General features: G+C 45.6%; 10 protein-coding genes across 10 annotated transcripts; 6 read left to right on the plus strand and 4 right to left on the minus strand.

The window, feature by feature from the left end:
* Window positions 1–121: 121 nt before the first annotated feature.
* On the minus strand, window positions 122–2416 carry F4813DRAFT_378961 (uncharacterized protein; the record flags this gene model as incomplete). The annotated part of the gene is made up of 3 exons (XM_049245391.1): window positions 122–1016; window positions 1083–1955; window positions 2022–2416. The coding sequence occupies 3 exons, from the start codon at window positions 2414–2416 to the stop codon at window positions 122–124; spliced, it is 2163 nt and encodes a 720-aa protein (XP_049102643.1).
* Window positions 2417–3022: 606 nt separating this feature from the next.
* Window positions 3023–4615, minus strand: F4813DRAFT_348027 (uncharacterized protein). The gene is made up of 7 exons (XM_049242022.1): window positions 4425–4615; window positions 4328–4364; window positions 4176–4264; window positions 3938–4106; window positions 3763–3870; window positions 3482–3700; window positions 3023–3415 (listed from the first exon to the last, which is right to left on the minus strand). Exons 1-7 carry the CDS (start codon window positions 4569–4571, stop codon window positions 3147–3149), a joined length of 1038 nt encoding a protein of 345 aa, XP_049102644.1. The 5' UTR covers window positions 4572–4615; the 3' UTR covers window positions 3023–3146.
* Window positions 4616–4850: 235 nt separating this feature from the next.
* On the minus strand, window positions 4851–6833 carry F4813DRAFT_348032 (NAD(P)-binding protein). Its single transcript, XM_049242023.1, has 4 exons — window positions 6113–6833; window positions 5766–6032; window positions 5270–5671; window positions 4851–5206 (listed from the first exon to the last, which is right to left on the minus strand). Exons 1-4 carry the CDS (start codon window positions 6191–6193, stop codon window positions 4976–4978), a joined length of 981 nt encoding a protein of 326 aa, XP_049102645.1. The 5' UTR covers window positions 6194–6833; the 3' UTR covers window positions 4851–4975.
* A 51-nt stretch (window positions 6834–6884) lies between these two features.
* Window positions 6885–7244, plus strand: F4813DRAFT_348033 (uncharacterized protein). The gene has a single exon (XM_049242024.1). The coding sequence runs from the start codon at window positions 6934–6936 to the stop codon at window positions 7201–7203; it is 270 nt and encodes an 89-aa protein (XP_049102646.1). The 5' UTR covers window positions 6885–6933; the 3' UTR covers window positions 7204–7244.
* Window positions 7245–7446: 202 nt separating this feature from the next.
* On the plus strand, window positions 7447–9343 carry F4813DRAFT_348035 (U-box-domain-containing protein). The gene is made up of 3 exons (XM_049242025.1): window positions 7447–8111; window positions 8176–8725; window positions 8780–9343. Exons 1-3 carry the CDS (start codon window positions 8011–8013, stop codon window positions 8951–8953), a joined length of 825 nt encoding a protein of 274 aa, XP_049102647.1. The 5' UTR covers window positions 7447–8010; the 3' UTR covers window positions 8954–9343.
* Window positions 9344–9465: 122 nt separating this feature from the next.
* On the plus strand, window positions 9466–11325 carry F4813DRAFT_348038 (putative aminotransferase family protein). The gene is made up of 3 exons (XM_049242026.1): window positions 9466–10557; window positions 10640–10675; window positions 10799–11325. Exons 1-3 carry the CDS (start codon window positions 9648–9650, stop codon window positions 11215–11217), a joined length of 1365 nt encoding a protein of 454 aa, XP_049102648.1. The 5' UTR covers window positions 9466–9647; the 3' UTR covers window positions 11218–11325.
* A 140-nt stretch (window positions 11326–11465) lies between these two features.
* Window positions 11466–13573, minus strand: F4813DRAFT_386098 (drug resistance transporter EmrB/QacA subfamily; the record flags this gene model as incomplete). The annotated part of the gene is made up of 7 exons (XM_049246368.1): window positions 11466–11724; window positions 11776–11839; window positions 11909–12270; window positions 12318–12686; window positions 12744–12950; window positions 13035–13158; window positions 13219–13573. 7 exons carry the CDS (start codon window positions 13571–13573, stop codon window positions 11466–11468), a joined length of 1740 nt encoding a protein of 579 aa, XP_049102649.1.
* Window positions 13574–15099: 1526 nt separating this feature from the next.
* On the plus strand, window positions 15100–17607 carry F4813DRAFT_261022 (Pkinase-domain-containing protein). Its single transcript, XM_049240248.1, has 4 exons — window positions 15100–15384; window positions 15504–15638; window positions 15700–17255; window positions 17319–17607. Exons 1-4 carry the CDS (start codon window positions 15363–15365, stop codon window positions 17523–17525), a joined length of 1920 nt encoding a protein of 639 aa, XP_049102650.1. The 5' UTR covers window positions 15100–15362; the 3' UTR covers window positions 17526–17607.
* An 891-nt stretch (window positions 17608–18498) lies between these two features.
* F4813DRAFT_348048 (glucose-6-phosphate isomerase) lies at window positions 18499–20925 on the plus strand. Its single transcript, XM_049242027.1, has 3 exons — window positions 18499–19238; window positions 19318–19851; window positions 19913–20925. The coding sequence occupies exons 1-3, from the start codon at window positions 18745–18747 to the stop codon at window positions 20538–20540; spliced, it is 1656 nt and encodes a 551-aa protein (XP_049102651.1). The 5' UTR covers window positions 18499–18744; the 3' UTR covers window positions 20541–20925.
* A 2406-nt stretch (window positions 20926–23331) lies between these two features.
* Window positions 23332–24846, plus strand: F4813DRAFT_399988 (uncharacterized protein; the record flags this gene model as incomplete). The annotated part of the gene is made up of 2 exons (XM_049248222.1): window positions 23332–23872; window positions 23967–24846. 2 exons carry the CDS (start codon window positions 23332–23334, stop codon window positions 24647–24649), a joined length of 1224 nt encoding a protein of 407 aa, XP_049102652.1. The 3' UTR covers window positions 24650–24846.
* Window positions 24847–25377: the final 531 nt, after the last annotated feature.

Genomic DNA, 25377 nt, shown 5'->3' on the forward strand with positions numbered 1-25377 from the left:
ATTTCGAATTATCACGACTCATTCACTCGCAACTTGAAAGTAAAATGGAAAACCATCATACGTTTTGCCCATTTATAATAATACAAAAAGAGGTAACCTAACCTAGTCATCTTAATAATTATTATACCTTCTTCTGCCACCTGAAAAATCTGCGTCTTGCCCGTTTCCCTGTTGTTATTAAAGTGGGTTGTAAATACCATGATCCTTCCTTCGGTTGTTCAAGGTCGATAGCAGTTGAAAAAACTATCCGACTCTCTTTCACATGTGTTACTTCTTCCTCATTATTCTCACCCTCAGACACGACACCGATCCTCACAGGAAAAAGATGGGCGTCAAAATCCTCTTCCGGTCGCTGGCACATTAGACTAATACCTGAACTATTCATCCCCATTAGCTGAAAGCCAGCTGGAACACTCTGGAACTTTCTAGCAAAACTATTAACCACGAGAACCAGCACTAATACCGCTCCCAGGATGATAGCCAAGAGAACTCCTAATGCCGAATATCCTCTAGCAGAGACATCGAATTCCGGATGTCGTTCGCCATTAGCTCCAGGACCGAACGAGCTAGTCTGCACAACGAATATTCCCTGAGATATGAACCAATGCAATAGAATAGAACCTATCATAAGCAAGATAGAGTATTTCAGAGGCAAAGAAAGGAAGTATGAAGACCTCTGCATGCCGACAGGCGAGGTCACGCGGAGAGGTTTCTTTCCCTCGGGGCGGGTAAAGCGTGTCCACTCGTCTGCTACCAGCTGCCTTGTCAAGATAGAATTGTAGAAGAGGTATATGAAGCTCACTATCACCTGAGGAGAGTTGGCAACAAGGACGTTTCCGATAAGGTCTACACCCCCCTCTCCCTGTGATTTCCAGAAAGAGTGGCCTATCATCGATGGATTGGTTTCGAATCCCAACCCCCATATATCGAAAAATGATAGATTCATACCCTCAGTTTTGAGCCTGTTGATATAATCTCCAATGAGACCGGAAGGCACTGCTAGGCCAATACTAAACCTGGATAGTGATTCCCATTAGTTTAAACTGCAAGGGTATATTAAAATGTACTGTAGAAACACTAACATAATAAGTGCTGTAGTCCAAGTCCGAATACTGACGGCTGTGAACCAGTAACTCTGATATTCGTTCCATTGCGTTAGGCGAAGTTGGTAGAAATCTCCTTTTGCGGTGTTGGAGCCAGTTTGGCCTTCGCGTTCTTCGTTAATTTCGGTACTGGGCTCGTATAGAAAATCAGTGATCGCGTCTCCAATAGTGATTAAAACACGTCGACGCCTTCCACTTTCCCCAGATGGACTATATCTGCGAAAGTATATATTTGTCCAGAGAACGAGCAGGCATTGCAGCGAAGAGCAGATGCAAACGATGATCATGATATGCAAACTATAATGAAGTCCGCATCTTTCCTCATTGTTACCCTCATCGCCAACCAAACAATGATCAACAAGAATGTTTGGAAATCCAGCAGACTTCCCCACTACCCAACCGTCATCCAACGTATCAGCCCATTCTGAGCTGCATACTTTTGAATACTCTCCGGGGTCATATGCGGAGCATAGCCAGTAATTACCAGCGTCCCAGTAGTCCCATCCACTCACCCACCCATCGAGGAGGGATGAACCATTATTGTGTTCGGCTGTCATATTATGAGCAACAACCAAAACAGATCTTGTGGATTTCAACGGATTCAAGTACTCGTTGACACATTCCACCGGGTCGAGCCGCGTTAAACTGGCCACATTGGTCTTCATGGTATAAACAGGCGCTAGGTCGTATTTCACAGTGCCCCATCTGTCACCAGATGGGAAATTCCACCACCAACGTTGTGGTAGGGGATCGCTGGTGGTCCAGTTGTCCGGTGCCGTTTGGAAATCAGCTGTGGCTAAGGCACGTGGAATTGATACTATAGGTAATGACGTGAATATGACCGAGTTCCAACTATCGATTTTCATTAGCAGCATTAGCAGCTTATAATCAATTTAGCTATGTGAATGGGAGACTTACACGAAATGTAAAAGAGCTGCTGTGAAGCCAAGAGATAACCATCCAACCATTCTGCCACGAGAAATGTGCCTCAGGTTTGTAACGTTGGGAACGCCGATCCTTAGCGATATTCCCCTCGAATGTGCCTTGTCTATTTCATATCGACTAGGCGAGACAAGTAACTGCATACAATAGTTTCCAGAGCTGAGTAGTAGACTGGAAAGAATATTCATTATAGCATGAATAACACTATTTAGCATGCTCGCTCTAGAGCAGTTACCAGAAAAATACGTGCCCACGCCGCGATGATTCGGATTATGCGTGACTACTGACCAAACGGTCATAGCAGTACTCACTGCAACCACCAGGGATGAGATTATCAACTGTATCTTCAGCATTGCTGTTTTCTTGGCCATCTTGACTCTGAGGGTGATAGCTCGTGGGTCTGACGGGTTTAGCTCTGGTATGTACTTGGATAGTATCTCTGTTTTAGCGTATCGGGGTCTCCCATTCTTCTCGTCGGAGAGGAGAGGCCTAGCTTGGTTCGCTGCCTCTTCATCATGCGTCGGTGCTGGCCCTAGATCTTCAGCTGTTGATTCAGTGCTCGTGAGCGACGAAGTATCCGACATTCTGTTATATAAGTGCTAAAGCACCCGTCAACCCTACAAGGCACCCAAGTAGGTATTGAAGATAATATTTAAGTTGCTATATTTCTGGGGATATTGAGCCCAACTATATAAAACGCATAGGCGCCTAGCATCCTATCCAGGAAGTAACCCCTGTCTCATAGGCCCACTCACGCTCATATATTGTCATCAAAATATAGGTTCAATGCAACTACTAAGCTTTACAAACCTCAGCTTTGCCAGCTAAGCCACAATATCACCGTCCGTAGATGCCAGCGGCAGGGGTTATAATTGGCGCGCCAATGAGCTAATAGGCCAAGCAGTAGGTAGCTTTCCTTAAATCGTTTTCTATCGAGGATTGCACTATAGGATGTTTGATAGGTTCAAAAGTCGACGAATTTCTTCTCCTAGGCAAGGTAGCAAGTAACTTTAGATATTATTTTAGATATTATTATTAATCAATTGCGATCAGCTATGGAAAAGTCATACCCGCTAACTACTATGTTAATAGGAAAAATCTCTAAAAATGATGCGGGGCTCTTGATTCCTCAGAGGTATGCGAAACCTCTATATTGTCCAAGGTTAGGCCTTCTTCCATGGATCTGTTACGAGCCTTGCTTGCCTTGCCATTGGATAATGAGAGGAGGCGCGCGGCTGACCCGCGCAGGTTGGAGAAGGAGAACTTGAGGACAATTTGCTCCTGGATGGGACGAAGGGTTGGGAGACATGCGCTTAACACACCCACATGAGTCTCGATGATGGTCCAGTAGAAAACTTGCGTATATATCCCTATATGACTTTTGTTAGCATTTTCTACTCTTATATAAGTCGCGCCGTGAGTTTGAAACAACGTACACGTGCCATCTATCTCGGCAGAGTCTTCGAGGACGGAATTGCCATCTACCTCGGTAGGATCTTCGGAGTCAGAGTTGATTTGGGTTAAAAAGTGAATCCGAATAATGCCGACAATACTAACTAAACCACCAAGGAGGAATATGCATATGATCGAAACCTTTCGCGCAAACGGCATCTGTAACAGCCAAATTTTATAAACTGGTAGGAAGAGGATCGTAACTAATACATAAATGAGTTTCTGTCCGATATATAAGTAGCATGGATCTATAAATGTAGCTTACAATCTGTAGTGACATCTATAGCTAATGCGGTGGTAAAGAGTGCCTCCTGGTCGACACAGGTGGACTCGAGTTCGAGATTCCATTGCGAAGCAATCGGTGTACATGAAACTAGGATACCAGTTAGGTACCTACCTACCTAATGAAACAGGTACTTCATCAAGGGGAAAAGACGTACACACAAAGGCAAAGGCAAATGCTATCGTCCAAGCGATTGTAAGACCAACGAGAATCCAAGTCATTGTCCTAAATCTTGGAGTTGTGAAGATACGTTTATACATCAGGAGGACACTGATTTTGGTTAGTCCTACTGCTGGCAATGTTAATATCTCAAGTGCATATGTTGTCTACACACGCACAATTAGTTATCGTGTAATAGTAGATAGGTTAACATGATATTGAATATAGGTACCTACCTTGCCGAAGATTACCGTGGATTCGGGATCCAGCGGATATCCGTCATCGTCATATTGTTGATGGGTTCCTAAACCGCCTTGCTGGGTCACTGATAAGTTGTAATGTATTAGACTTGGTACCGATAGAATATAAATATGGTATTTTATCCTACTAATGAGAATATCTATTGTGACACCAATGCTAAATATCTAGAACCCTTCATGTTAGAAATGGTAACGCCGGCGGCTTTATATGGTAGAGAATCTCACCAGAGCTACCAGGATGGTCCAATCATCAGACTCCAACTTTTGGCCTTTGATTCGGCGAGCCTGAAACCTAAGCATAACAGAAATAATAGCAATAATAGGGAATGCGATTCCCAACCCCCATATTGTTGGCTGTTGACTTTGAACCATGGAAACACTATTAGAAGGGGATGAAATATGGTTTTAGAGAAGGGGACAGCAAGGAGTCTCCTCGCATGGACGTCTACAACTATTTAAAAAGTAAAACTACACAGCCTTGCTGCTGTATCACCAAGTCATATCTACATGTTGGTCAGCTAGCCGCACAATCATCAAACTGATTAGTTCGTTTACCGAGAGCCCCCAAACGCATCTATAATAATACGACAATAATATGGAATTGCCTTTCTTACATGCGCGCACACCACGGGGATTTATGAGGTTATCTGGTTAAGAGATGTGACTGATTTTAATACCCTCGCTTCATATATAGTTGGTACCTGGTAGGTATATTTTTAAGTCAAGTAGATTATAAATCAACGCCAACTAATCCCTACACACTCATTCTGTCAATTTTACGCGAAAGCCTCCGTCTCCTTACGACACCATTCTACGAATTTAGCTGCGACTCCCGTTCCGCCTTCAGATTCTCCTTTTATCGAAGTCTCGACGCCTGCCGGAAGACTACCAAATCTTCCCCAAGGATAAACATAGGCACCGCTCTTGTCTGGTGTCAACTCAGGAGCGAGTGCTGCCCAAAGTTCCGTATACGCCCCATAGATAGCTGGGTATAGCAATAATTTGTCCTGTGACAGGAATAATTGTCAATACATATCCCGATAACAGTTACAAAGCGTAGCACTACTCACAATGACCCATTGGCCTGGACCTGTCCAATGCCGTTGCAGCTCCGTGCGCAAGTTCCCCGGGTTGAAAGCCGCGTGTACAATACCGGTCTGGGATGTCGTCTTGGAGAACTCCCGCGCGAAAAAGACGTTACCAACTTTGGTTTGAGCGTAATTGGGTTGCACTCCTTGGTCCGTGGGTGAACCATCATCATTGATAACAATCCCTTGTGGCTGCGGTGAGGTAACGTGCACGGCGACGGAGCCGGCCCACGTGACGCGCACGGAGGCCGTCGGAGATGTGGAGGCGGTCTTGGTAAGGAGAGGAAGGAGAAGCTGATAAAGCAGGAACGGGCCCAAACAGTTGGTGCCTACTTGCATTTCATGTCCTTGCGCGTCAACGCTACCCTTCGGGGGAAACATGACCTACAAGTGGGGGCATGTTAGAATCAGATACATAGACGAAGTAGGCGTAGTTATATGAAAAACTGGTTAGAGAAAGATCAGAGGAGAGACGTACACCGGCATTGTTCACAAGAACATCAAGACGCTGTTGTTGAGCAGTGAATGATTCGACGGCGGGTTTGATGGTTTTAAGATCAGACAGATCAAGATAAAGAAATTCTACGCGACCGTTGCTGGAGGGCGAAGCATCCCTGATATTCGAAATGGCCTTCTCGGCCTTTGATGCGGAACGGCCTGCAACCCACACGGTGGCGTTGTGGGCATAGAGGATCTTGCACAGTTCGTAACCAACGCCGACGTAACCACCTGTAACGATGAAGACCTACGGCAAATGAACGTATACGTCAGCGATATAACAGGAGTTGAGGGAGAATGATATAGGTTAGGTACTTAGATGCTTACTCGTCCGGTTTGATCAGGACAGTTCTTCTCCGTGAGAACCGGGGCCGGAATGAAGAAGAATTGGCTAACGATGTTCCCCATGATCTGCGATATCGAAAAGTCAAATCAGGCCAAGTTGAAACCATACGGGTTTAAATCAGGTTAAATATAATAGGGTTTGAAGTTTAGTTGCCATGGATATTGTCGAATTGGCCTGGATGTCATTTATAAAGCCACACTTAGCCACAGACTTAGCCACAACACTAATCGCGTCATCTAGGTCAAAGAGGGAGAGGCTTAATATCTCCTTCTCCACCCCCGCACTCCGAAGCGTCAGATGCGAGGGTCCACTTATAACTACGTACTTAGGTAAGTCTCGGATAAGCGAAGACATCAAAAGTACAAAAGGAATACCTATACGAATGATCCAATGCAATGCGCCTAGACACTTGTCTACCTACCAGGATATCCTACATACCTAGGTAAGCCACTAGTCAAAAGGATCACTCGCAATTTATAACCAACCTTGTTAAAAATATCCAACGGCGCAACAAAGCCGAATATTCCTATTCTTAATTCTAAGTTAATTAGTTATTTTATAAAAGCTATACCTTAAAGTTAATTATTGAACAAGACTTAGACGTCTTGGCCTTGGATCAAGCCCTATTAGACCTGATATCAAGGACTTTTAGATGATGAAACTGATGATGAAAAGGAATGACTTGTATTAAAAGTGGATGATACTATGTAAAATGGGTGTGTGCGACCATAAATGGTACTTATACTAAGAATATGATCACATGATCAGGGTCAAGGTCACCTGATACACCAGCACCAGTTCAATGCGCATCGCCACGTGTGCCCAAATGGGGATTGCATGCGAGAATGATCGACGTGCTCTACTTGGCCTCCAATGTGACGATGGGAGCTGGGAAGGTGGTTGGTTGTATCAATATGGAACTACAAGGGTGAAGATCGGGAATCGCGCGGTGACTACAGCAATGGCTATTGCAGCGCTTTCGTCTCAAGATATTGTTCCGCAGAGGAATGATACGAAGTTAAGTGGTACGAACGATACCCAGGTAGTTGTTGAAATAAGAGAAGTGAAGTAGAGAGATAGAATTTCGGGCCAGAGAGCGGATCTGCGGTTGGCTGATTACCTAAACTTATTATGTACTTGCACCTATGTATGTAACTAACTTATATATCTATTTAAGGTAGTTCTTGACCTAATGGAGGGATCCACGTTTCGGGGCTTAGTACCTAGTGTGTGCATTAGGCGCCGTAACTATGTATGTATACCTAGATACATGCACATCATTCTGGAATCTTCGTCTGACAAATGGGGCCTATCACAGCTAATCAATTAGGGGTCTTGTACTTTGTAGTACGTTATTACCTATGTACCTATCTTGTGACAGTTGAAGTAATGAGACGGAAGTAACGAGCATCAAGCAACAACCACATATGTACCTAATGTATGTACCTAACCTAGGTACCAATTTGATAAGGCTGGAACTTTCGAATCAGATGGAAACACGAGATGAAGGTTGTTTCGTTTATTCTTTAACATACAATCACCTTGTCAATTCTCCCGCTGTTAATTCATTCGGTTTTCTTACCTCTATAATACTTACTCACTTATCCTACAGCCTATCCTCTGTATTTTCTATAATACAACCCTGAATACCTTCTCCTTAATACAGCTTGTTCTCATCCATACTTGCAGTCCTACAACTATCCGCCACCTTTTAACAAAGAAGTCCTCATCCGTATCTTCCGTATCTCTCCGCCCATCATAGTCATTCTCGATCGACGATAGCGCAATATCTACGTCGTCATCTATGGCCAAACCTTGAAACCCTCCGAAACAACAAGACCTATCCTTCAGCCGAGTTTACTAGCGAACACCAGTAGCAATGGGGAAGGACGTGGAAAGGTCACTTAAGCTAAAGGAAGATGGGAACAAACACTACCAATCCGGCGACTTTATAGGCGCCGAGAGCCTCTACTCTAAAGCGTGAGTTATAAAAGGCGCATAGTTCGTTTGGCGCTCAAAATTAATCGTCCTCGGATCTTCATAGCATCATTGCCGACGACACGAACGCCTCATTGTATACAAATCGTGCTATGGCACGGCATCGACTCGAATTATACGAATCGGCCATCTCAGACTGCAACGAGTGTCTCAAGCTCAGCGGAGGTAATCTAAAGGCCTACTTTTTCCTTTCCAAGTGCCAGCTCTCCATACACGACTACGACGCCGCCCTCGAGAGCGCCCTGCAAGCCCACCGCTTGTGCGTTGAGACAAATGACAAATCACTGGGCCCAGTTACCGACCAGGTCCTACGCTGTAAGAAAGAGCGTTGGGACGAAATGGAAAAGCAGAGGGTCCGCGAGGGGCAAGAGCTGGAGAACGAAGCCATCGGCCTCTTGGAGCGCGAACGTGAGGACATGATCGGCTCGTGCGACAACGACCTCGACAGAGATCAGGTTACGCAGGAGTGGAATCACAAGGTCGACTTGCTACGATCGACATTCGAAAAGGCTAGAGCCGCATCAGAGAAGAAGCGCGAGGTTCCCGATTGGGTAATTGATGATATTAGTTTCGGTATCATGATCGATCCGGTAATTGTAAGTATTATGGACTATAGGAAATTTCCGACATGTCGTTAACTAGGCCGATAGACTAAGACTGGCAAGTCATACGAAAGGGCGTCTATTATGGAGCATCTTCGAAGACATCCCACCGATCCTCTGACAAGAGAGCCACTGCACCCCAGCGACCTACGGCCAAACCTTCAACTAAAGGAAGCCTGCCAAGAGTTTTTAGACCAGAATGGATGGGCAGTTGACTGGTAACCGGAGGGTTGTAAGCGATATACGAGGATACTTGAGATGATCCGACGATAAAAAAGCCGGTACAACGGCACGAGGAAGAGTGTAATGGTATGGATCAGTATTTTGATTTCAGCAAGCTCTGCATTGGACGGCGTTTTCCTTTTTCTTTTCTGGGATGGCCTAGTTGCGTCATTGTAGGATATCCGGCATTCGTATGAGGAACGAATATTTGAGGCCACGGTTACGAGAAATGAATAAGTCAAGTTACACGTTATTAATACCAGAGTATTACTCGAGATAGTACAGTTACTGTAAACTAGATGGGAATCATGAAAGATGATGAACCATGGTAATGAAATTTTAAATCTTAGTCTTGAATCTTAGTCTTAATAGAAACTCACTCAGCAGTACGTGAGGAAGACATTTTATTGTCGATTATTGATATTAACGCTTATAGCCGATGCAAGCCGATACAAACCAGTAAGGAAGATACTCCAGCACTTCAACAAATACCTACCTATGCAAGGAGATCTGCCAACTCTAACTAGATGATACTAACTCAACCCCCTCCCCCTGGCAAGCTTCACCCCAAGCTGAAGCCGAGACGAGACCGAACCCCATCGGCACACTTTACCCCCTAAATTTTATCCTTTTTCCAGTTATCATCCCTTGTTCTCACATTGTCTTGTCTTATCTCGCCTTATCCGTATCCATAATGACAATCATATACTATCCCGAGGGGGAAGACAAATCGGCAATGGAAGCAGCATCTACCTCTGCCCAAGTCCCCTTTGGCGCCGCCTTCCGCAAGACGCACTTCGCCTTCGGCCCGAATTACACGCCACTTAACCACGGCTCGTACGGAACCGTCCCGGTGTCGGTGCGGCGCGCCCATCAGGGTTTCTGCGCCGAAGCCGACGCCGCTCCGGACCCGTTCATCGCGCTCGAGTTCCACGACCGGCTTGCGCCGCAGCGGGCTCTCGCTGCTGAAGCTCTCCATTGTCCAAATGCTGACGAGCTCGTGTTCGTGCCTAATGCTACGACTGGGTCCGACACCGTGCTTAAGAACCTGGATTGGAAGGATGGGGATGTCATTCTCTGCTACGAGCGCATTTACGACTCCCTTGGCCGCGGAATATCTTGGATCGAGGAGACGCATGGGGTCAAGGTGCATGTTGTGCGTGTCGTGTGGCCGGTGTCGGATGATGATCTCGTGAAGGCTATGGTGGATGCGGCAAGGAGCATCAACGCGGAGCCGGGGCAGAGAGTGCGGCTTGCTGTCGTAGACACGGTTGTGAGCATGCCTGGATTTCGGGTCCCTTTTGAGAGGTTGGTGCCAGCACTTCAGGCCGAGGGGGCATTGGTCTTAGTTGATGGTGCGCACGGGATCGGACACGTCGACATCGACCTTGCGGCCCTAGACCCCGACTTCTTCGTCACGAATCTGCATAAGTGGTTCTTTGTGCCGCGAGGATGTGCAGCATTTTATGTTCCCAGTAGGAATCATCACTTGATTCGGACGACGCTGCCGACGAGTCATAAGTTCAGGCCTCGGAAAGAATTGAGCTTGCAGTTAAAAGATGAGAACGAAGGGCGTCTGTTTGCGGAGATGTTTGATTTCACCGGTATGTGTGCACCGCGGGTCGGGAGAATGGCCTAAGTGAGTAGAAGTCTATGGGTATTGATGTTGGTTTTTCATCCATGTAGGCACAGATGACTTGACCGCTTGGCTCTGTGTTCAGGGTAAGTAATATTTCCTATTATAGTCTCCGTGCCTTCTGATATTGTGGCCTAACTAGAGTAACATGGCTCCTGAGTTTAGTATTTGTCAATTCTAGGAGGCTTGCTAACCATCCCTCTTCATAGCTGCCATCGACTTCCGCGACAAGGTCTGCGGTGGTGATGTTGCTATCAAGAAGTACTGCCACAACGTAGCGCAGCGCAGTGCTGAAGCCGCGGCCGAGATTCTAGACACCTCTATCATGGATATTCCAGGATCCTGTCTGCGAGACTGCTTTTTCGCCAACGTGCGGCTACCACTCGAGCTAGGCACTGATGATCCTGACAAGGTTGATCCAGCGCACGCGGGCAAGGTCTGCGACTGGTTCAAAGAGACCGGGAGCCGTGAAAGTGGCATGTACTTCCAGACGGAATTCTATAGGGATGTCTGGTGGTGGCGTATTAGTGGCATGGTTTACGTCGACGTAGACGACTATAGAAGAGGCGCAGAGGTGCTGAAGGCGCTTTGCGCAAGAGTTAGGAATGGCGAGCATATTAAGAGATAGAACTCAATACTAGAATACAGGTAGAGAAGCCGGCGATAAATATTTTGAGATTCCTAGATAATAATACACTTGAATGCCTCAAGATATTTACTAATACATAATAACGAATGCAAGGCAAGTATGTGGTATATATAGGTATCAATTGGCTAAGGGTAGGAGGAGCTTGTAATCGGACATGATAATTATGAAATGGCATTAGACATATACCCTACGACTGACCGGTGTGGGAATGGTATCCAAGGAGAGAATCAATAGCCTTCAACATTTGCGGCGCTTCTTAACTTACGCTCCCAAAGTGTCACCGCGAAGACCCAAACCGCCACACTAAAGTACATCATAACGCGCAACTGCGAATTAAAACCATCAGCAAAGATTTGGCGTACCGCATCGCGGGTTGCGTCCGGGAGTGTATTGATATACTGCACAGAGTCCGAGATCTGCTTAATGTCCGCTGGATTGAGAAGGACAGGCAAAGTGGAGGATAGGTGATTGTTGAGAACCGTTGAGCTGTTCATGCGTTAGTAAATAGTTCAAGTTAAACTCGCGTATATCTCATACCTAATAGCTAATCCTATTGTCCCGCCAAGTACTCGTATCTGGGTTATTGCTCCCATGGCGACAGCTATTGTATTAGAAGTCAGCGTATAAATATATGCATTTTATAACCAATTAACCTAACCTAGTGACTTACCCATATCAGACCGTTTTACTATCATTGGTGTGTATATCAACAATGAAACGAGACCCATTCCAAACCCGAAGCCCATTATTACCTCGTATCCATACATGACATTACTGCTTTTGAACCGGACCGAACTCGCGAGTCCGATTCCTAATAGCTGCATGGATGCTCCAAAGAGAAGGATATAAAAAGGGGGCATTTTGAACTTCGTTGCGAGCTGCCCAGCGACGATTGTGGCAGCAGGAGAGGCAAGCAGGAGAGGTAAGAGGTGAGTACCAGCTTCAAATGGGCTGAGTCCGTCGACCGCTTGGAAGCGTTGTGGAAGATTGATTATCGCAGTCATAAAGGGGGGTCCTGTGCAAAAGGCGATTCTAGATTATTTAGAAAACGAGTCAAGTGCCATGATTTATGGTCTTACATGGTAAGAGAGCTAACCAAGCGGTTCTTCATTAGTCGAAGAGGGAAGATAGGTTCTTGAGTGGCTCTTGGTCGATCCGCAACATTTTCCCATCCGAGAAACCCGATGAATAGGACGCCACCGACGATTATAGTGCTTAGGATTGTCGGGCTTTGCCAGCTGTATCGAGAGCCTGCTTCTTCGAAAGCGAAGACGATTAGAGCGGACGAAAAAAGCAACAATATGGCCCCAATAATGTCAAGTCGACGAAGTGATGCCCGCGATATCTTGCTGTGAAAGCTCATTATGCCCGCCGAGTCATCAATATTTGGGAATTGGGCGGGCATAGCGAAGGCTATTAAACCAGTCGCAATTACTCCAGCCGGAGCGCTATTTTCAATGTTAGCCACTTCATGGATTCTCGATTCTAGATGGGGGTGTGCTCACTTTAAAAGGAAGACCCATCGCCAGGAGGAATGGTTGTTGATTGCACCGCCGAGTATGGGACCAAGGACGGAACTGAGGACTGAGACCAAGGAGACAACCGCGATGATGTTCCCCCATTTCTCAGGTGGGACAAGTTCGGGCTGGATACATGTTACCATCGCGTAGATTCCAGAACCACCGATGCCCTGGAGAGCCCGAAACACGATCCTATAAAGAATTTAGTGTATCAGTTATGCTATTACATATGTTATATATGTTATAATACTATCGTGTCAGGACTGATGTACGCACAGCTGAGTCATATTTGATATTGAGCCGCAGACGATGGAGAAGACAGTAAAGAAGGCTATCGCGACCAATATCAACAACTTGCGTCCCAGGATATCGCTAAACTTGGCATATACGACTAAGAAGCCTATGATATAGGCAGTTAGCAAAGTGACCTTGTTATATATCTATAAAACCGTAGTCATACCTGTATAAGTGATGAGATAAGAGGTGACCACCCAATCTCTCTGCTCAAAGTTTCCCAAGGTATTTGTGATAGAGATGAGTGATGTGCTGACTATTGTCGTTTCTAGCGTCGATAGGAACAGGGATAAACACAAGCTGGATATCATAGCGTATAGTCTCCATCCTTCCATATATCTACGAGGCGCCTCAGAAGGAATTCCTTGGGTAGTTTGGCCATCATCTTGGATGTTGATGTTTTGTGGCTCCTTTGACCTTGTGGGGCTAAGCATAATGCCTCTATCTTCAACATGACCGCCGTCTGTAATTGTAGTTGTAGGTTGGTTTCCGTGTTCTTGGATTTCGGGAACAGGTGCCATTTTTAACAGACTCTGGCAAGTCGAGAGACCGAGAGACTACGGCCGCGAGATGATGCTTAATGGCAGTTTATTCCCACTCATCTTTAAGCATAGCGACAGTGAGGTCAGATTCCTTCAATCATCAACCCCGTAGACAACTATAGCTGCGCCACTCTAAGCACGTGATTTATAATCGTCTCCAGTAGTTCGGGACGAGCCAAGGTTTTCGCATCGTGCTGTTGCAAGCGGCCTCTTTTCTACCCCTGCATAGCTGTAGTTAACATGACTGCATGAGCTTCTAGACTTTTGGGATGTAACCGGCTAGGTTAAAGGTTTCTGGTTTAATAAATCTAGTTCAATATCTATTTCAATAAACAGTATTCTACAATATCCCAATTATACTAGTTAATAATAAACTTCTTTATACTATTAGAACAATTCATCAACTTAACTCACCATTATTAGATCATATTTGAAAATGTCTTATAGACAACATTGTAGACGTGCTACATTATTAGCTTCATAAATGCCTAATGCATAGAATAATAATACTCCGTATTCTAAATTGAAATTCGTTTGGTAGGATCAAGACAATTAAGGGGCGGCAATTGTCTCTACCCGCAGTCTTTATTTGACAAGTCCGAGAAATTTGGAATCATATTTTAGTAGTTGTATCAATAATAAAAATATACTCAGCCGTGTGTTAGCGAATTGGCCTTGAGATAATTGAGATAATTTACATACCTGACAGCCCTTGAATGCTGCCCCTGAAGTGCTCCGCCACGCTCCGCTCAACATTGTCAAGGCCATTGACTAAGTGGATTAGTGTAAGCTCCTTAATGTACATACATGGTAATAGATGTCATCACGTATATCATATTCCAAGTATGTAGTGTGTATGTAGATAGTGCGTAGTATATACATTCCAACTCTGATTAAAGTTGGGTTAGGTTGAAAGTTCGTATTCACTAACTTGAAAAATAGAACACGAGTCGGGATGGTACATGTATAAATGCATCACACACAGCCCACACTGCATAGGTACCAGGAAGCTTTATGTACAATACTTTTGGCGCTGCTTGGCTTTTATGTTGTCTTACTTTTAGAAACCGCGCATGTGCTACCCCGCCTTTGTGCTCTAATACATCAAATACCCATACTTAGGTATGTACCTAAGGTATGAACTACTATATTAGAAGTACCTTATCATTAATAAGGGGTGCCCCATACCGCCAAAACGCCAACTCTACAGCAGTCAGACAGTTAAACAACCCCTAAAAGTCACTTACCTTTGTCGTATCAGCCGCCTGTTATACGCTAAAGATTAAATTTATTAGGTATTTATTGCTGCGGCGAAACAGCCCCCCCCTTCTCAACCCCCCCCGGCTGGTCCGCTCAGAAGCCCATGAACCGAAACATTGACCTGGTTAACTTCAGATCTTTGACCTTTTCTAATTGATTGATGATCAACCCAACTCCCAACTCCCAACTCGAAAATCCGTCCTAGGTAGAAATTCGACATCATTGCTTCTTCCTCAGCCACCTTTTTTGATTCCTTCTTTCTTCCCCTATTTTTTACTTTTTACTTTTGACCTTTTCCTATCTGCCAATCTTTATCTCATCAATCATTTACTATCGCAACGCCGATAAGGAAACGCCTTCTCCCCCTTCAATACCTCCTAAATAACTTATCTCCTCTTTTACAACTTGTCGTGTCTCCGACCTCCTATTGCGCGACCTTCACCGACTTCCTCCTATTCCTCCTACTTGACGCCTATCTACAAGCCCGTCAAAGGGGAACTGTTGGAAAATGTCGTGGAAGCTCACCAAGAGTAAGTATTTAATTCACCTGTTATAGTCCTCGAATGGTTTCCTTTCAGCCCAAGCTTCTTTTCTTCGCTTCAGATGCACGACGATCGTATGCGGTTCTGCTAACACGACGTCCCATCAGAGTTAAAGGATACCCATCTAGGGCCCCTTGCGAATACTTTCTCCCGAAATCCTTCCACGTCAACAATCACGGAAAAGGATGAAAAGAGTCCTATCCCAACATCTGCTACTCCTACTCCCAGTGACAATGCCATCGGTTTGTAACCATGTATGCATATTATTCTTCAGGGAAAGTTGCTCATACATTCTACCTATAGCTGCCTCGGAACACATGGTACAAGAACCTGTCGTAAAACCTCCGAAACCCGGTATTCTCGTCGTAACTCTCCACGAGGGTCAGAATTTCGCTCTTCCCGAACAGCATCGAAACGCATTCTCGCAGCATGGCCAGGGCTCCATGTCGACAGGGAATGCTCTTAGTTCTAGTTCCGTACGACCAGGGTCCTCCCAACGAGCGGTAGCAGGTTCTTTCACGAATGGCAGACCCCAAACATCAGCAGGGGGCTTCACTGGCATACCTTCTAACCACGGTCGGATCTCTAGCAAATATCTGCCGTACGCATTGTTGGATTTTGATAAGGTCCAGGTTTTTGTCAACTCGGTCTCCGGTAACCCAGAAAACCCCTTGTGGGCTGGTGATAACACCCAGTATAAGTTTGATGTGTCTCGAGTGACGGAGTTAAATGTACACTTATATATGCGTAACCCTACCGCGCCGCCTGGGTCCGGTCGAAGCCAAGATATTTTCCTAGGGGTCGTCCGAATCAATCCTAGGTTTGATGAAAAGCGAACCTTCGTCGAGGATCCCAAAGCCAGCAAGAAGGATCGCGAGAAGGCCGCGGCCGAATTCCAAACCCGAGAACGCGAGCTAGGGCACAGTGGTGTTGATTGGGTCGACGTACAGTATGGCTCTGGTAGACTCAAGATCGGTGTGGAGTATGTCGAGAACCGAGCGGGCAAGCTTAAGATCGAGGACTTCGAGCTACTCAAGGTGGTTGGTAAGGGTAGTTTTGGTAAGGTCATGCAGGTCCGCAAGAAGGATACCAGTCGAATCTACGCGCTCAAGACGATTCGTAAAGCTCACATCATCTCGAGATCCGAAGTTGCCCACACTCTAGCCGAGAGATCTGTGCTGGCACAGATTAACAATCCCTTCATTGTGCCTCTTAAGTTTACCTTCCAATCCCCTGAGAAGCTTTACTTCGTACTAGCTTTCGTCAACGGCGGAGAGCTGTTCCATCATCTTCAGAAGGAGCAGAGATTCGACGTCAACCGGGCACGATTCTACACGGCCGAGCTACTCTGCGCCCTAGAGTGTTTGCACGGATTCAATGTTATCTACCGAGATTTGAAGCCCGAGAACATCCTACTTGATTACCAAGGTCACATCGCACTTTGCGATTTCGGTCTTTGTAAGCTAGATATGAAGGATGAAGACAGGACTAACACGTTCTGCGGCACCCCCGAATACTTAGCGCCGGAGCTTCTTATGGGCAAGGGATACAACAAGACAGTGGATTGGTGGACTCTAGGAGTTCTCCTCTACGAAATGCTTACGGGTCTCCCACCATTTTACGACGAAAATACTAATGAGATGTACCGCAAGATTTTGTCGGAGCCCCTACATTTCCCTAGCGCAGACGTCGTGCCTCCTGCGGCCAAGGACCTTCTCTCGAAGCTCCTCAACCGCAACCCAGAAGAGCGATTAGGAGCTGCAGGCAGCGCCGAGATTAAGGCCCATCCTTTCTTCCACGCCATCGACTGGCGCAAGCTGTTGCAGCGCAAATACGAACCCACGTTCAAACCCAGCGTTGTAAGTATTGTTCAGTGCCAATTTTTCACATTGTGTAACTTCTCAACTCTAACTTGGACCCAGGCCGATGCTCTCGATACAAAGAACTTTGATCCCGAATTTACTTCGGAAGCTCCGCAAGACTCGTATGTCGAGGGACCAGTATTGTCGGAGACGATGCAAAATCAATTTGCGGGTTTCAGCTACAACCGACCGATCGCGGGACTTGGCGATGCCGGCGGCAGCGTTAAGGACCCGTCGTTCGTTGGCAGTATCCAGGACAGGCGATAAACACGCGATTGTCTTTTATCGGATGTACATCTAGGCCATGGCGATATAACAACATACGCCCGAATTCATGGGTGGGAGATTGACTAACAGGATGGAAATAGGTAGAGCACAAGTCGGCGTAGTTTATAACTGGAAACACTGGATGTGACATACACATGTGGTGATGGTGTCCTGCGTTGTGTTGCTGTTGCTGTTGCGATATATTCCCGGATTCTGGACCAGCCTAGAAGCACTTTCATATGGAGTTTGGCATGAGTTATTGACGATGCTTCCGAGTTTGCACTTTCTGGGATCTCAAAAGGAGAACAACTCTGTAGATAGACGAGATTGAGGCCAAGGAAAAGACGCCCATTGCCAATACCTTGTCGTATTATTTATTGCCCAGGCCTGTGAGCTAAAAGTCCCATGTCGTCTGTAAGGTCTTTGTAGCCACTGCTAGAAAATGTCGGATCCTTTAATTTTACCGAGTCAATTTTACCGAAGGCTTACTATTACTCCCGACTATAAGATTGGCTTGCTCTCTTATTGCCTCAAATGTTGGGACGTGTAAGAGAAAATAGATACAATTGCTTGTCGGGGTTAACCGATTACATGTATATACCTAGGCTACCTAGATGTAGCAAGCTAGCAAGCAAGACGCCGAGTCTCCCGATCCCGCTTTGCGTGGGCTAGGTACACGGGATAAAATTTATAGGTTCATATGCCATAAGCATCACGTCACTAGCGCGGGGTAGATGGGATGACAATGGCACATTGTAGGTACCTACCTACCTATGAGGTACATCTATCAAAGTATTGTACATCAATACAAGCAAAGGAAAGTAAGAACCTTCCAAGGTAGCTTCCAGCTTCCAGCTTCCAAGAAATGTCTAAATGTCGCTCACTCATCCACTTTTAACCCCCACTACTTCTTTTCCTACCCGAGATATTGAATATATACAGACTTCTTCCTTATTAACGACTCCACGATCTCGTAAAATTTGATACTCTTCCGATGTAAGTGAAACACAGTTGTGACATAGCTAGGTGCCTTAGGAGGTACCCAACCTATACGTGTTGCCCCGCCGCCCGCATTACCGCATCACTTCACCCCGCGCCGTTAATCCCGTCGCTATATAATACACGCATACTAACAACGAAACTTCTTGGCGTAGTTAGCATCAGTATACCTTCGTTTCTTCTTCCAGTCTCCAGTCTCCGGACAGACTCTCAAGAGAAGATGCCTCAAGCAGTTTCTTTGCCCACCTGGGCTGCCCTAGAGGAGCACTACAAGACCGTTGGCAAGACCTTTGTCTTGAAGGAGGCCTTCGCCTCTGACCCATCCCGTTTCGAAAAATTCAGCAAGACCTTCAGCAATAGCGGCACAGATATTCTGTTCGATTTCAGCAAGAACCTCATCACTGAAGAGACGATTAACCTACTAGTAAAGCTCGCAGAGGATGCTGGCCTCGAGAAGAAACGCGATGCTATGTTTGCAGGTGAGAAGATCAACTTCACCGAGCAACGAGCAGTCTACCACACGGCATTACGAAACGTGGGCGGCTGGGAGATGAAGGTGGAGGGACAAGATGTCATGAACGTCAAGGGCGGCGTAAACGAAGTCTTGCAGCACATGAAGGAATTCTCCGAGCAGGTCAGGAGCGGGGAGTGGAAGGGATTCACTGGGAAGAAGCTAACTACTATTATCAACATCGGCATTGGTGGTTCTGACCTGTAAGTATAACCCTTGCCCTTTTTGTGATGGCGAGCTTCCTCTGCGAACGTGTATCGCATTCTTCTAACAGCGTATTAGAGGGCCTGTTATGGTTACCGAAGCTCTAAAACACTATGGTGCTAAGGACACGACGCTTCACTTCGTTTCCAACATCGACGGCACCCACATGGCTGAAGCCCTTGCTAACTCCGACCCTGAGACAACTCTCTTCCTTGTCGCCTCCAAGACTTTTACCACCGCCGAGACTACTACGAACGCGAACACCGCAAAATCGTGGTTTCTCGAAAAGACCGGCGGCAAGGGCGAAATTGCCAAGCACTTCGTCGCCCTATCTACCAACGAGACCGAAGTCACCAAATTCGGTATCGACAGCAAGAACATGTTCGGCTTTGAGAGCTGGGTCGGCGGTCGATATTCAGTCTGGAGTGCCATCGGCCTTAGCGTCGCTCTATATATCGGCTACGACAACTTCCACAAGTTCTTGTCCGGTGCGCACGCAATGGACAAGCACTTCCGTGAAACCCCTCTTAAGGACAACATTCCCGTCCTCGGTGGTCTATTGAGCGTTTGGTATAGCGATTTCTTTGCCGCGCAAACACATTTAGTTGCTCCGTAAGTTCCTCAAAGCAAGCGTCGTCAAATGTCATTCATTATTTCGCTAACAACAATATAGCTTTGACCAATACTTGCACCGCTTCCCTGCATACCTGCAGCAACTTTCTATGGAATCAAACGGCAAGACCATCACCTCGGACGGCTCGCCTGCCAAGTACACCACTGGTCCTATCCTCTTTGGTGAACCTTGCACCAACGCCCAGCACTCATTCTTCCAACTCGTCCACCAAGGTACCAAGTTGATTCCCACCGACTTCATTCTCGCGGCCAAGTCCCACAACCCAATCTCCAATAACCTGCACCAAAAGATGCTGGCATCCAACTACTTTGCGCAAGCTGAGGCTCTCATGATCGGCAAGACACCTGAGCAGGTCAAGAGCGAAGGTACACCTGATGAGCTTGTACCTCATAAGGTCTTCCTGGGCAACCGACCCACTACAAGCATCTTAGTGAGTGATGTAATTGGACCTGCAGAATTAGGTGCTCTCATTGTCTATTATGAACACCTAACTTTCACTGAGGGGGCAATTTGGGATATCAACTCCTTCGACCAGTGGGGTGTTGAGTTGGGCAAGGTCCTCGCCAAGAAGATTCTCCAGGAGCTAGATGAGCCTGGAAATAGCAAAGGTCACGACGCTAGCACGGGTAGCCTCATCAGCGCGTTCAAGAAATTTGCAAGCGCTTGAAGGTCAGAGCCGACTTGGCGTCTAGGGAAAGAATCTAGACTCTGAGTCATTATAGCAGGCGGTACGACGTGTTCAGGTAATACGCTGGGGTGGGTCTCAGACTGTCTCGTCCGAGTTGCTAGGAAAGTGACATAAGTCATTATAAGTAATAGACACAAATATCAAATATGGAATCCATTAATAAAAACGTGCCGCTCGAAGTGTTTGCGATGAGCGTATTAGGGTTAAACTTTTCAAGAGTATTGTTACATGATAGGTACATAAGTATCAATGTGCTTTAAAATAGGGGTGATTGAATGAGTACAAGTAATGAGAAACTCAACCAAGTAGCTACCGTCAGGATTCTAGATGAGAGATCTTGAACAAGGAACATGTTCAGTACCTAATGTATGGGCGTAGACCCTTGTAGTTAGGCTGGAGTTTCTTGCGGAACAACAAAGTTATTTACATGCTATCTGGTTCTACATACCTTATAACACAGATACCAAGTCTACATAAGGAGGCTATGCTTCTATCCCCTATTCTTGCGAAATCGTGGATCAATACAGTCACCAATACACTGCTATACATGTAGGTAGTAGCTAGACACTTCCCTCTCACCCCACAATACACGATATTCTGACACACCTACATATAACAAACTTATAATAATATTAAAAGGATAAGCTCTCCCTCTCTAATAAGTACCTAGGTAGCCATGCCCCAGGCTTGATTCCCCTTAGGAGTTGTATAACATTTGGAAAGTAGCTTTATTAGTTGTATTTATACCCTGATCCTCACATCTCGACTTAATGACATTATTAATTTGACTACCACTCTCTTCTTTCTCATTTAGTATTGTTTCTAGGGGATTCTAAGACTTGTCCAAATAGAATTCATCAATCCTTATTTTATACAAATGAGATTTCCATTCAAGGCAATAATTATTAGTTAACTCGGCGTGGTATAAGACGTTCATTTTATCAGCCTGAACCATAATAGAATCCGAAGTTCAACCTGGCTAAAGCCTGCTGCCTTACTGTTATTTCTACTATATGATTATGGATACCTTTGATTTCTCCTTGTCTCCGAATCAGTTATGAAGACTCTCGAGATGATATTAACCAATATCATCCGTAGGGAATATTGGCAAGTGATGCTTGTACAGGTTCTATGTGTCGGTGTAGGTGCATAATTTCTGTTTATTCCGTTCGTTGTTATCACCCTAGAATAGGTACTTTTACAAACGTAAGCCTCTTTCAATAGATGCTGTACCTCATCTATTGATTTATCATTAGTCTAAGCTACGTAGCATTCTATTCGTTTATTTTTTTTATCTAAAGGATACGCCCTGTTACGCGGCCTAGAAGGCCAGACTGTTGCTTTATATATTGTTGCCATACTTTAGGTAGTATTGTACTAGTCTTATGTAGGTTAACATCGTGTCTTCTATGGCTTCTTTACTGGTCTAGTCGTAGTCTCGCTGGCTATTGTGCTCACCTTGTTCGTCACTGACTTCTCCTGCTTGGGACTCACGCATTGTTGTCATAGGGAAGCAACTGGCTGTGAAGGCGTAGGACGTAGACAATATTATTTATTTCTCATGTTTTTATTAGCTTCGTAGCATTTGGGCTCCTTCATCTTTTTTCAGGATGGGCTTAACTTCCCATGTGAACATGAACTGGCCACAAACAGACTATGGCAGACCCACGAAAGTGACTAACAATATATTGTTTCACCTGAGGAATCGAGGAAAGAGCATTGTTTTGTATGATTTTGTGCTAGTGGAATCCAAGTAGTGGCAGAAGGAACCGCCTCCTGCACTACCATTGCTACATGTGGTATCCTAGCAGCCAGTCCCTTCCTCCCATTCAGGTGCTCTACGCGTATAACTTCCTCTACAGTTCAACCTCTTTCCCCAGCTCTTTTGCTCTTCAAACCTCTTGCCCTATTAAATACAGTCTTGCCCTTGTGAGAAAACATTCACCCTCCTTCCAACTTTCCTCATAAAGTTACACCAAAATAAACAACCTACCTACCTAACCCTAAGCACCTTCTTAACCTTTTTGTTGAGGACATCATCACAAAATATCATGGAAGCTACAACTTCTCTTAATTTGTTGACAGTAAGAGCACTTAGCTGCTTTCTACCTACACATCAAATCCTTCCAATACCTTTTTATTTTATTTTATTCTAATCCCATAACCTAACACACACACACACACACATATATATATATATATATATATCACCTACTGTATTACTACTGCCTCGCATTTACATCACCTCCTACCTTCTCGAACTCTGAGCACAAAACCTTTCATCACCTCCTGCCTCACCTACCGTTTAACCTATCCTGGTAAAGCTTTACCCATACTACCTCCTGCCTTCAAGTCCTCTAGACATTCACTACATCTTATCACCCTATCCCCTGCCCCGTTGCAGGTATATGCTTTCCATCTATCCCGAAATGGGAAGTCAGGCTATTCACTCACCACTAGGGCCGTTGCCTCCGGAGCCGTAACACGGCTCCTTCTACACTTGACGGCAGTAACGCCCTTGCAACTATTCTTGCTTAACAGGTATGTGTATTCCTATATAAACAAGTCGCCGCCCCTCGCCCCCCCTCACTTTTGCATGAACCTGAACTTCTCGTCACTCATATTCCTTACATCAACCTTCCCTTCTCCATGAACCTCCACCCTGTTACATCAACCTCGCCGGCCCTACACACATTACTCACATTCATTCAGCACTACTTTAATACCTTTTCAAATATACAAAGCACTCGTATATCCCTAAATTACTAAGATGGGAGCACAACGCAAAAGTCGTGGTGCTGGCGACCGGGTTCCCGACGGTGACGATCATGTGATTCTCGAACCCTGGAGGCTCAGGTTCAAGAATGAGTTTGATGACGACGATGAGGACATTAAAGTCTTCATGAAGCAAGAGGGCGAGGATGCCGGAGCCAATGCCGGAGCTAATATACAGGCCAACATTGAGGCTGCAGCAGATGGAGACAATAATAACCCCATCTTAATTGAGGATGACCTCTATCGCAGCAACCCTAATGGTGGCAATGGCAATAACTGCCACGGCTTGGGGGCACAGGACCTACTACAGGCTAATAAGGAACCGGTTGATGAGGAGCTTGAGCGTATCGTGATGGCTATTGACGGGCGACATTGCGACAAATACAAGTGGTTCATAGAACGCTATATACGTCAGGTCCACGAGCCTCACGAAATCCTATCAAAGCAACTCTACTATCGACGTGTCATGGGAAAGCACAAGACAACCCAGATCCGAGCTGACCCTAAAGGCAGAGAGAGATGGGTTGTGAAAGGAAGTAAGTAACATCAAGAATTCCTTTATCTTCATTTTTATCTTGTGTTGGAACTAGCACATCCTTATTACATGATTGCTAACCTTTTCCACCATAGTGCGACCGAGTGCCTGCAAAAGACTCGACTACGAGGCTACGCGAGCTCACTTCACGGCTCGTAATACATCTCGCTCATTAGAATGGTCATCCCATAAAAAGCGGGTGCCTGCCGACCGACTCAGTGCTATCCTTGCGGAAGTAACTAAGGCCTGGGACTGGCCCGAGATAGTCACTGTCGAGAATGTGGACCATATTCTCACTATAGATGACATTCGTGACATAGACGCCTACGACGGACGTCAGGGCCTTATTATTGGCGCCTTTCCTCCTCCCAACAGGGTCTCTGTCGAGTCAGAATTAGATGATATTTACGATGCCGAGCCTGCAGTAATTGGCAGCCGAGAGCCGCAAGCTTCTCGGCGTAGTATCTTACAGCCCTCTCCATCCCTTAGTTCTGCCCTCCTCTATGCAAGCCCTCGTCCTTCACCCTCATTGCTCGCCCGCCCCGAAGGAGCTTTATATAAAAGGGGTTATCAGAATGATACCCAGGAGGAGCATGGTGAAAAGAGGCAGCGCCTGAATAATGAGACTGAGAGCCGCCCACAGGATAGCCAACGCCAGGATGAGAAGAAGGTACGGCTCGAAGCCTTACATCAAGAATTCATGAAGAAGATGCTGGACCTCTCTAACAGATATCATCGTCGCCGACTAGAGATTGAGATGGAACATGAGACTGAATAATTTTATCAACACGAAATCCTTCTCATCCTTTATATTAAGGTATATCCAGCGTGAGCGCTTAAGCTTAAATTTGCTTGGCCTCTTTCATCTTCATGGCACACTTCTTTCACTTCAAACACTAGTCTAAAAGGGGAACTCTTCTCTTATACCAGGGATGGAAATTCAACAGGGTTATAGTTATGAGATTCGTTTGATGAGATGAGGCACGGATAGGTGCAGATATAAAGAGGTCTTAGTTGTAAGAGGCCAAGGAAGTTTACAAGTTGCGATGACTTTTATTTCGATGGCTTTATAGTATAACTATAGAAGAATCTCACAATAAGTGTGAGATCTTAGTCTCTGAGGAGACTTTTTAGTAACCAAAAACACAAAACCCCAATAATCAAAAACCGAAATTCATAATAACTCTCTTTAAATTGTTTCATTACTAAGTGTGAGTCGCTGGGTTATCATGAATCTACCTTATATATCAAAGGGGTATTATTCAAAGTATCCTTTTTGTTTAATTATAGATATTGTGACTTGGCACAACTGAGTTCTCCTGAATTCCTCGGTGGATCATTCAATTGTTTTGAGAATTTCGGGATAAACCGGCCCCACAGTGGGTCGGACCAGGTCGGGAGAGGCCGTCCCATGTCCGAAAATAATCAGAGAGCGGTAAGATTTATCTCGAGCAGCAGCGCAACACCAGGAACAGCAGCATACCCAAGCACGTTATTCGGCTGAAA

Source organism: Daldinia decipiens (genome assembly GCF_022478715.1).
Source record: "Daldinia decipiens strain CBS 113046 unplaced genomic scaffold F4813scaffold_5, whole genome shotgun sequence".
Lineage (NCBI taxonomy): Eukaryota > Fungi > Ascomycota > Sordariomycetes > Xylariales > Hypoxylaceae > Daldinia > Daldinia decipiens.

Bases quoted from the DNA above. Each gene is read 5' to 3' on its own strand.
- F4813DRAFT_348048 (XM_049242027.1), top strand. From the start codon at position 18,745: ATGCCTCAAGCAGTTTCTTTGCCCACCTGGGCTGCCCTAGAGGAGCAC. The intron at 19,239-19,317 runs GTAAGTATAACC...ACAGCGTATTAG, and splicing joins GGCATTGGTGGTTCTGACCT to AGGGCCTGTTATGGTTACCG. The intron at 19,852-19,912 runs GTAAGTTCCTCA...ACAACAATATAG, and splicing joins CAAACACATTTAGTTGCTCC to CTTTGACCAATACTTGCACC.
- F4813DRAFT_348035 (XM_049242025.1), top strand. From the start codon at position 8,011: ATGGGGAAGGACGTGGAAAGGTCACTTAAGCTAAAGGAAGATGGGAAC. The intron at 8,112-8,175 runs GTGAGTTATAAA...GGATCTTCATAG, and splicing joins GAGAGCCTCTACTCTAAAGC to CATCATTGCCGACGACACGA. The intron at 8,726-8,779 runs GTAAGTATTATG...CTAGGCCGATAG, and splicing joins TCATGATCGATCCGGTAATT to ACTAAGACTGGCAAGTCATA.
- F4813DRAFT_348033 (XM_049242024.1), top strand. From the start codon at position 6,934: ATGCGCATCGCCACGTGTGCCCAAATGGGGATTGCATGCGAGAATGAT.
- F4813DRAFT_348032 (XM_049242023.1), bottom strand. From the start codon at position 6,193: ATGGGGAACATCGTTAGCCAATTCTTCTTCATTCCGGCCCCGGTTCTC. The intron at 6,033-6,112 runs GTAAGCATCTAA...CATTTGCCGTAG, and splicing joins GTCCTGATCAAACCGGACGA to GTCTTCATCGTTACAGGTGG. The intron at 5,672-5,765 runs GTACGTCTCTCC...CCCCACTTGTAG, and splicing joins TTCTTGTGAACAATGCCGGT to GTCATGTTTCCCCCGAAGGG.
- F4813DRAFT_261022 (XM_049240248.1), top strand. From the start codon at position 15,363: ATGTCGTGGAAGCTCACCAAGA. The intron at 15,385-15,503 runs GTAAGTATTTAA...ACGTCCCATCAG, and splicing joins GTCGTGGAAGCTCACCAAGA to AGTTAAAGGATACCCATCTA. The intron at 15,639-15,699 runs GTTTGTAACCAT...TTCTACCTATAG, and splicing joins TCCCAGTGACAATGCCATCG to CTGCCTCGGAACACATGGTA.
- F4813DRAFT_348027 (XM_049242022.1), bottom strand. From the start codon at position 4,571: ATGGTTCAAAGTCAACAGCCAACAATATGGGGGTTGGGAATCGCATTC. The intron at 3,871-3,937 runs GTACGTCTTTTC...CTGGTATCCTAG, and splicing joins ATTTGCCTTTGCCTTTGTGT to TTTCATGTACACCGATTGCT. The intron at 3,416-3,481 runs GTACGTTGTTTC...AAAGTCATATAG, and splicing joins TGCCGAGATAGATGGCACGT to GGATATATACGCAAGTTTTC.
- F4813DRAFT_348038 (XM_049242026.1), top strand. From the start codon at position 9,648: ATGACAATCATATACTATCCCGAGGGGGAAGACAAATCGGCAATGGAA. The intron at 10,558-10,639 runs GTATGTGTGCAC...TCATCCATGTAG, and splicing joins GGAGATGTTTGATTTCACCG to GCACAGATGACTTGACCGCT. The intron at 10,676-10,798 runs GTAAGTAATATT...CCCTCTTCATAG, and splicing joins CGCTTGGCTCTGTGTTCAGG to CTGCCATCGACTTCCGCGAC.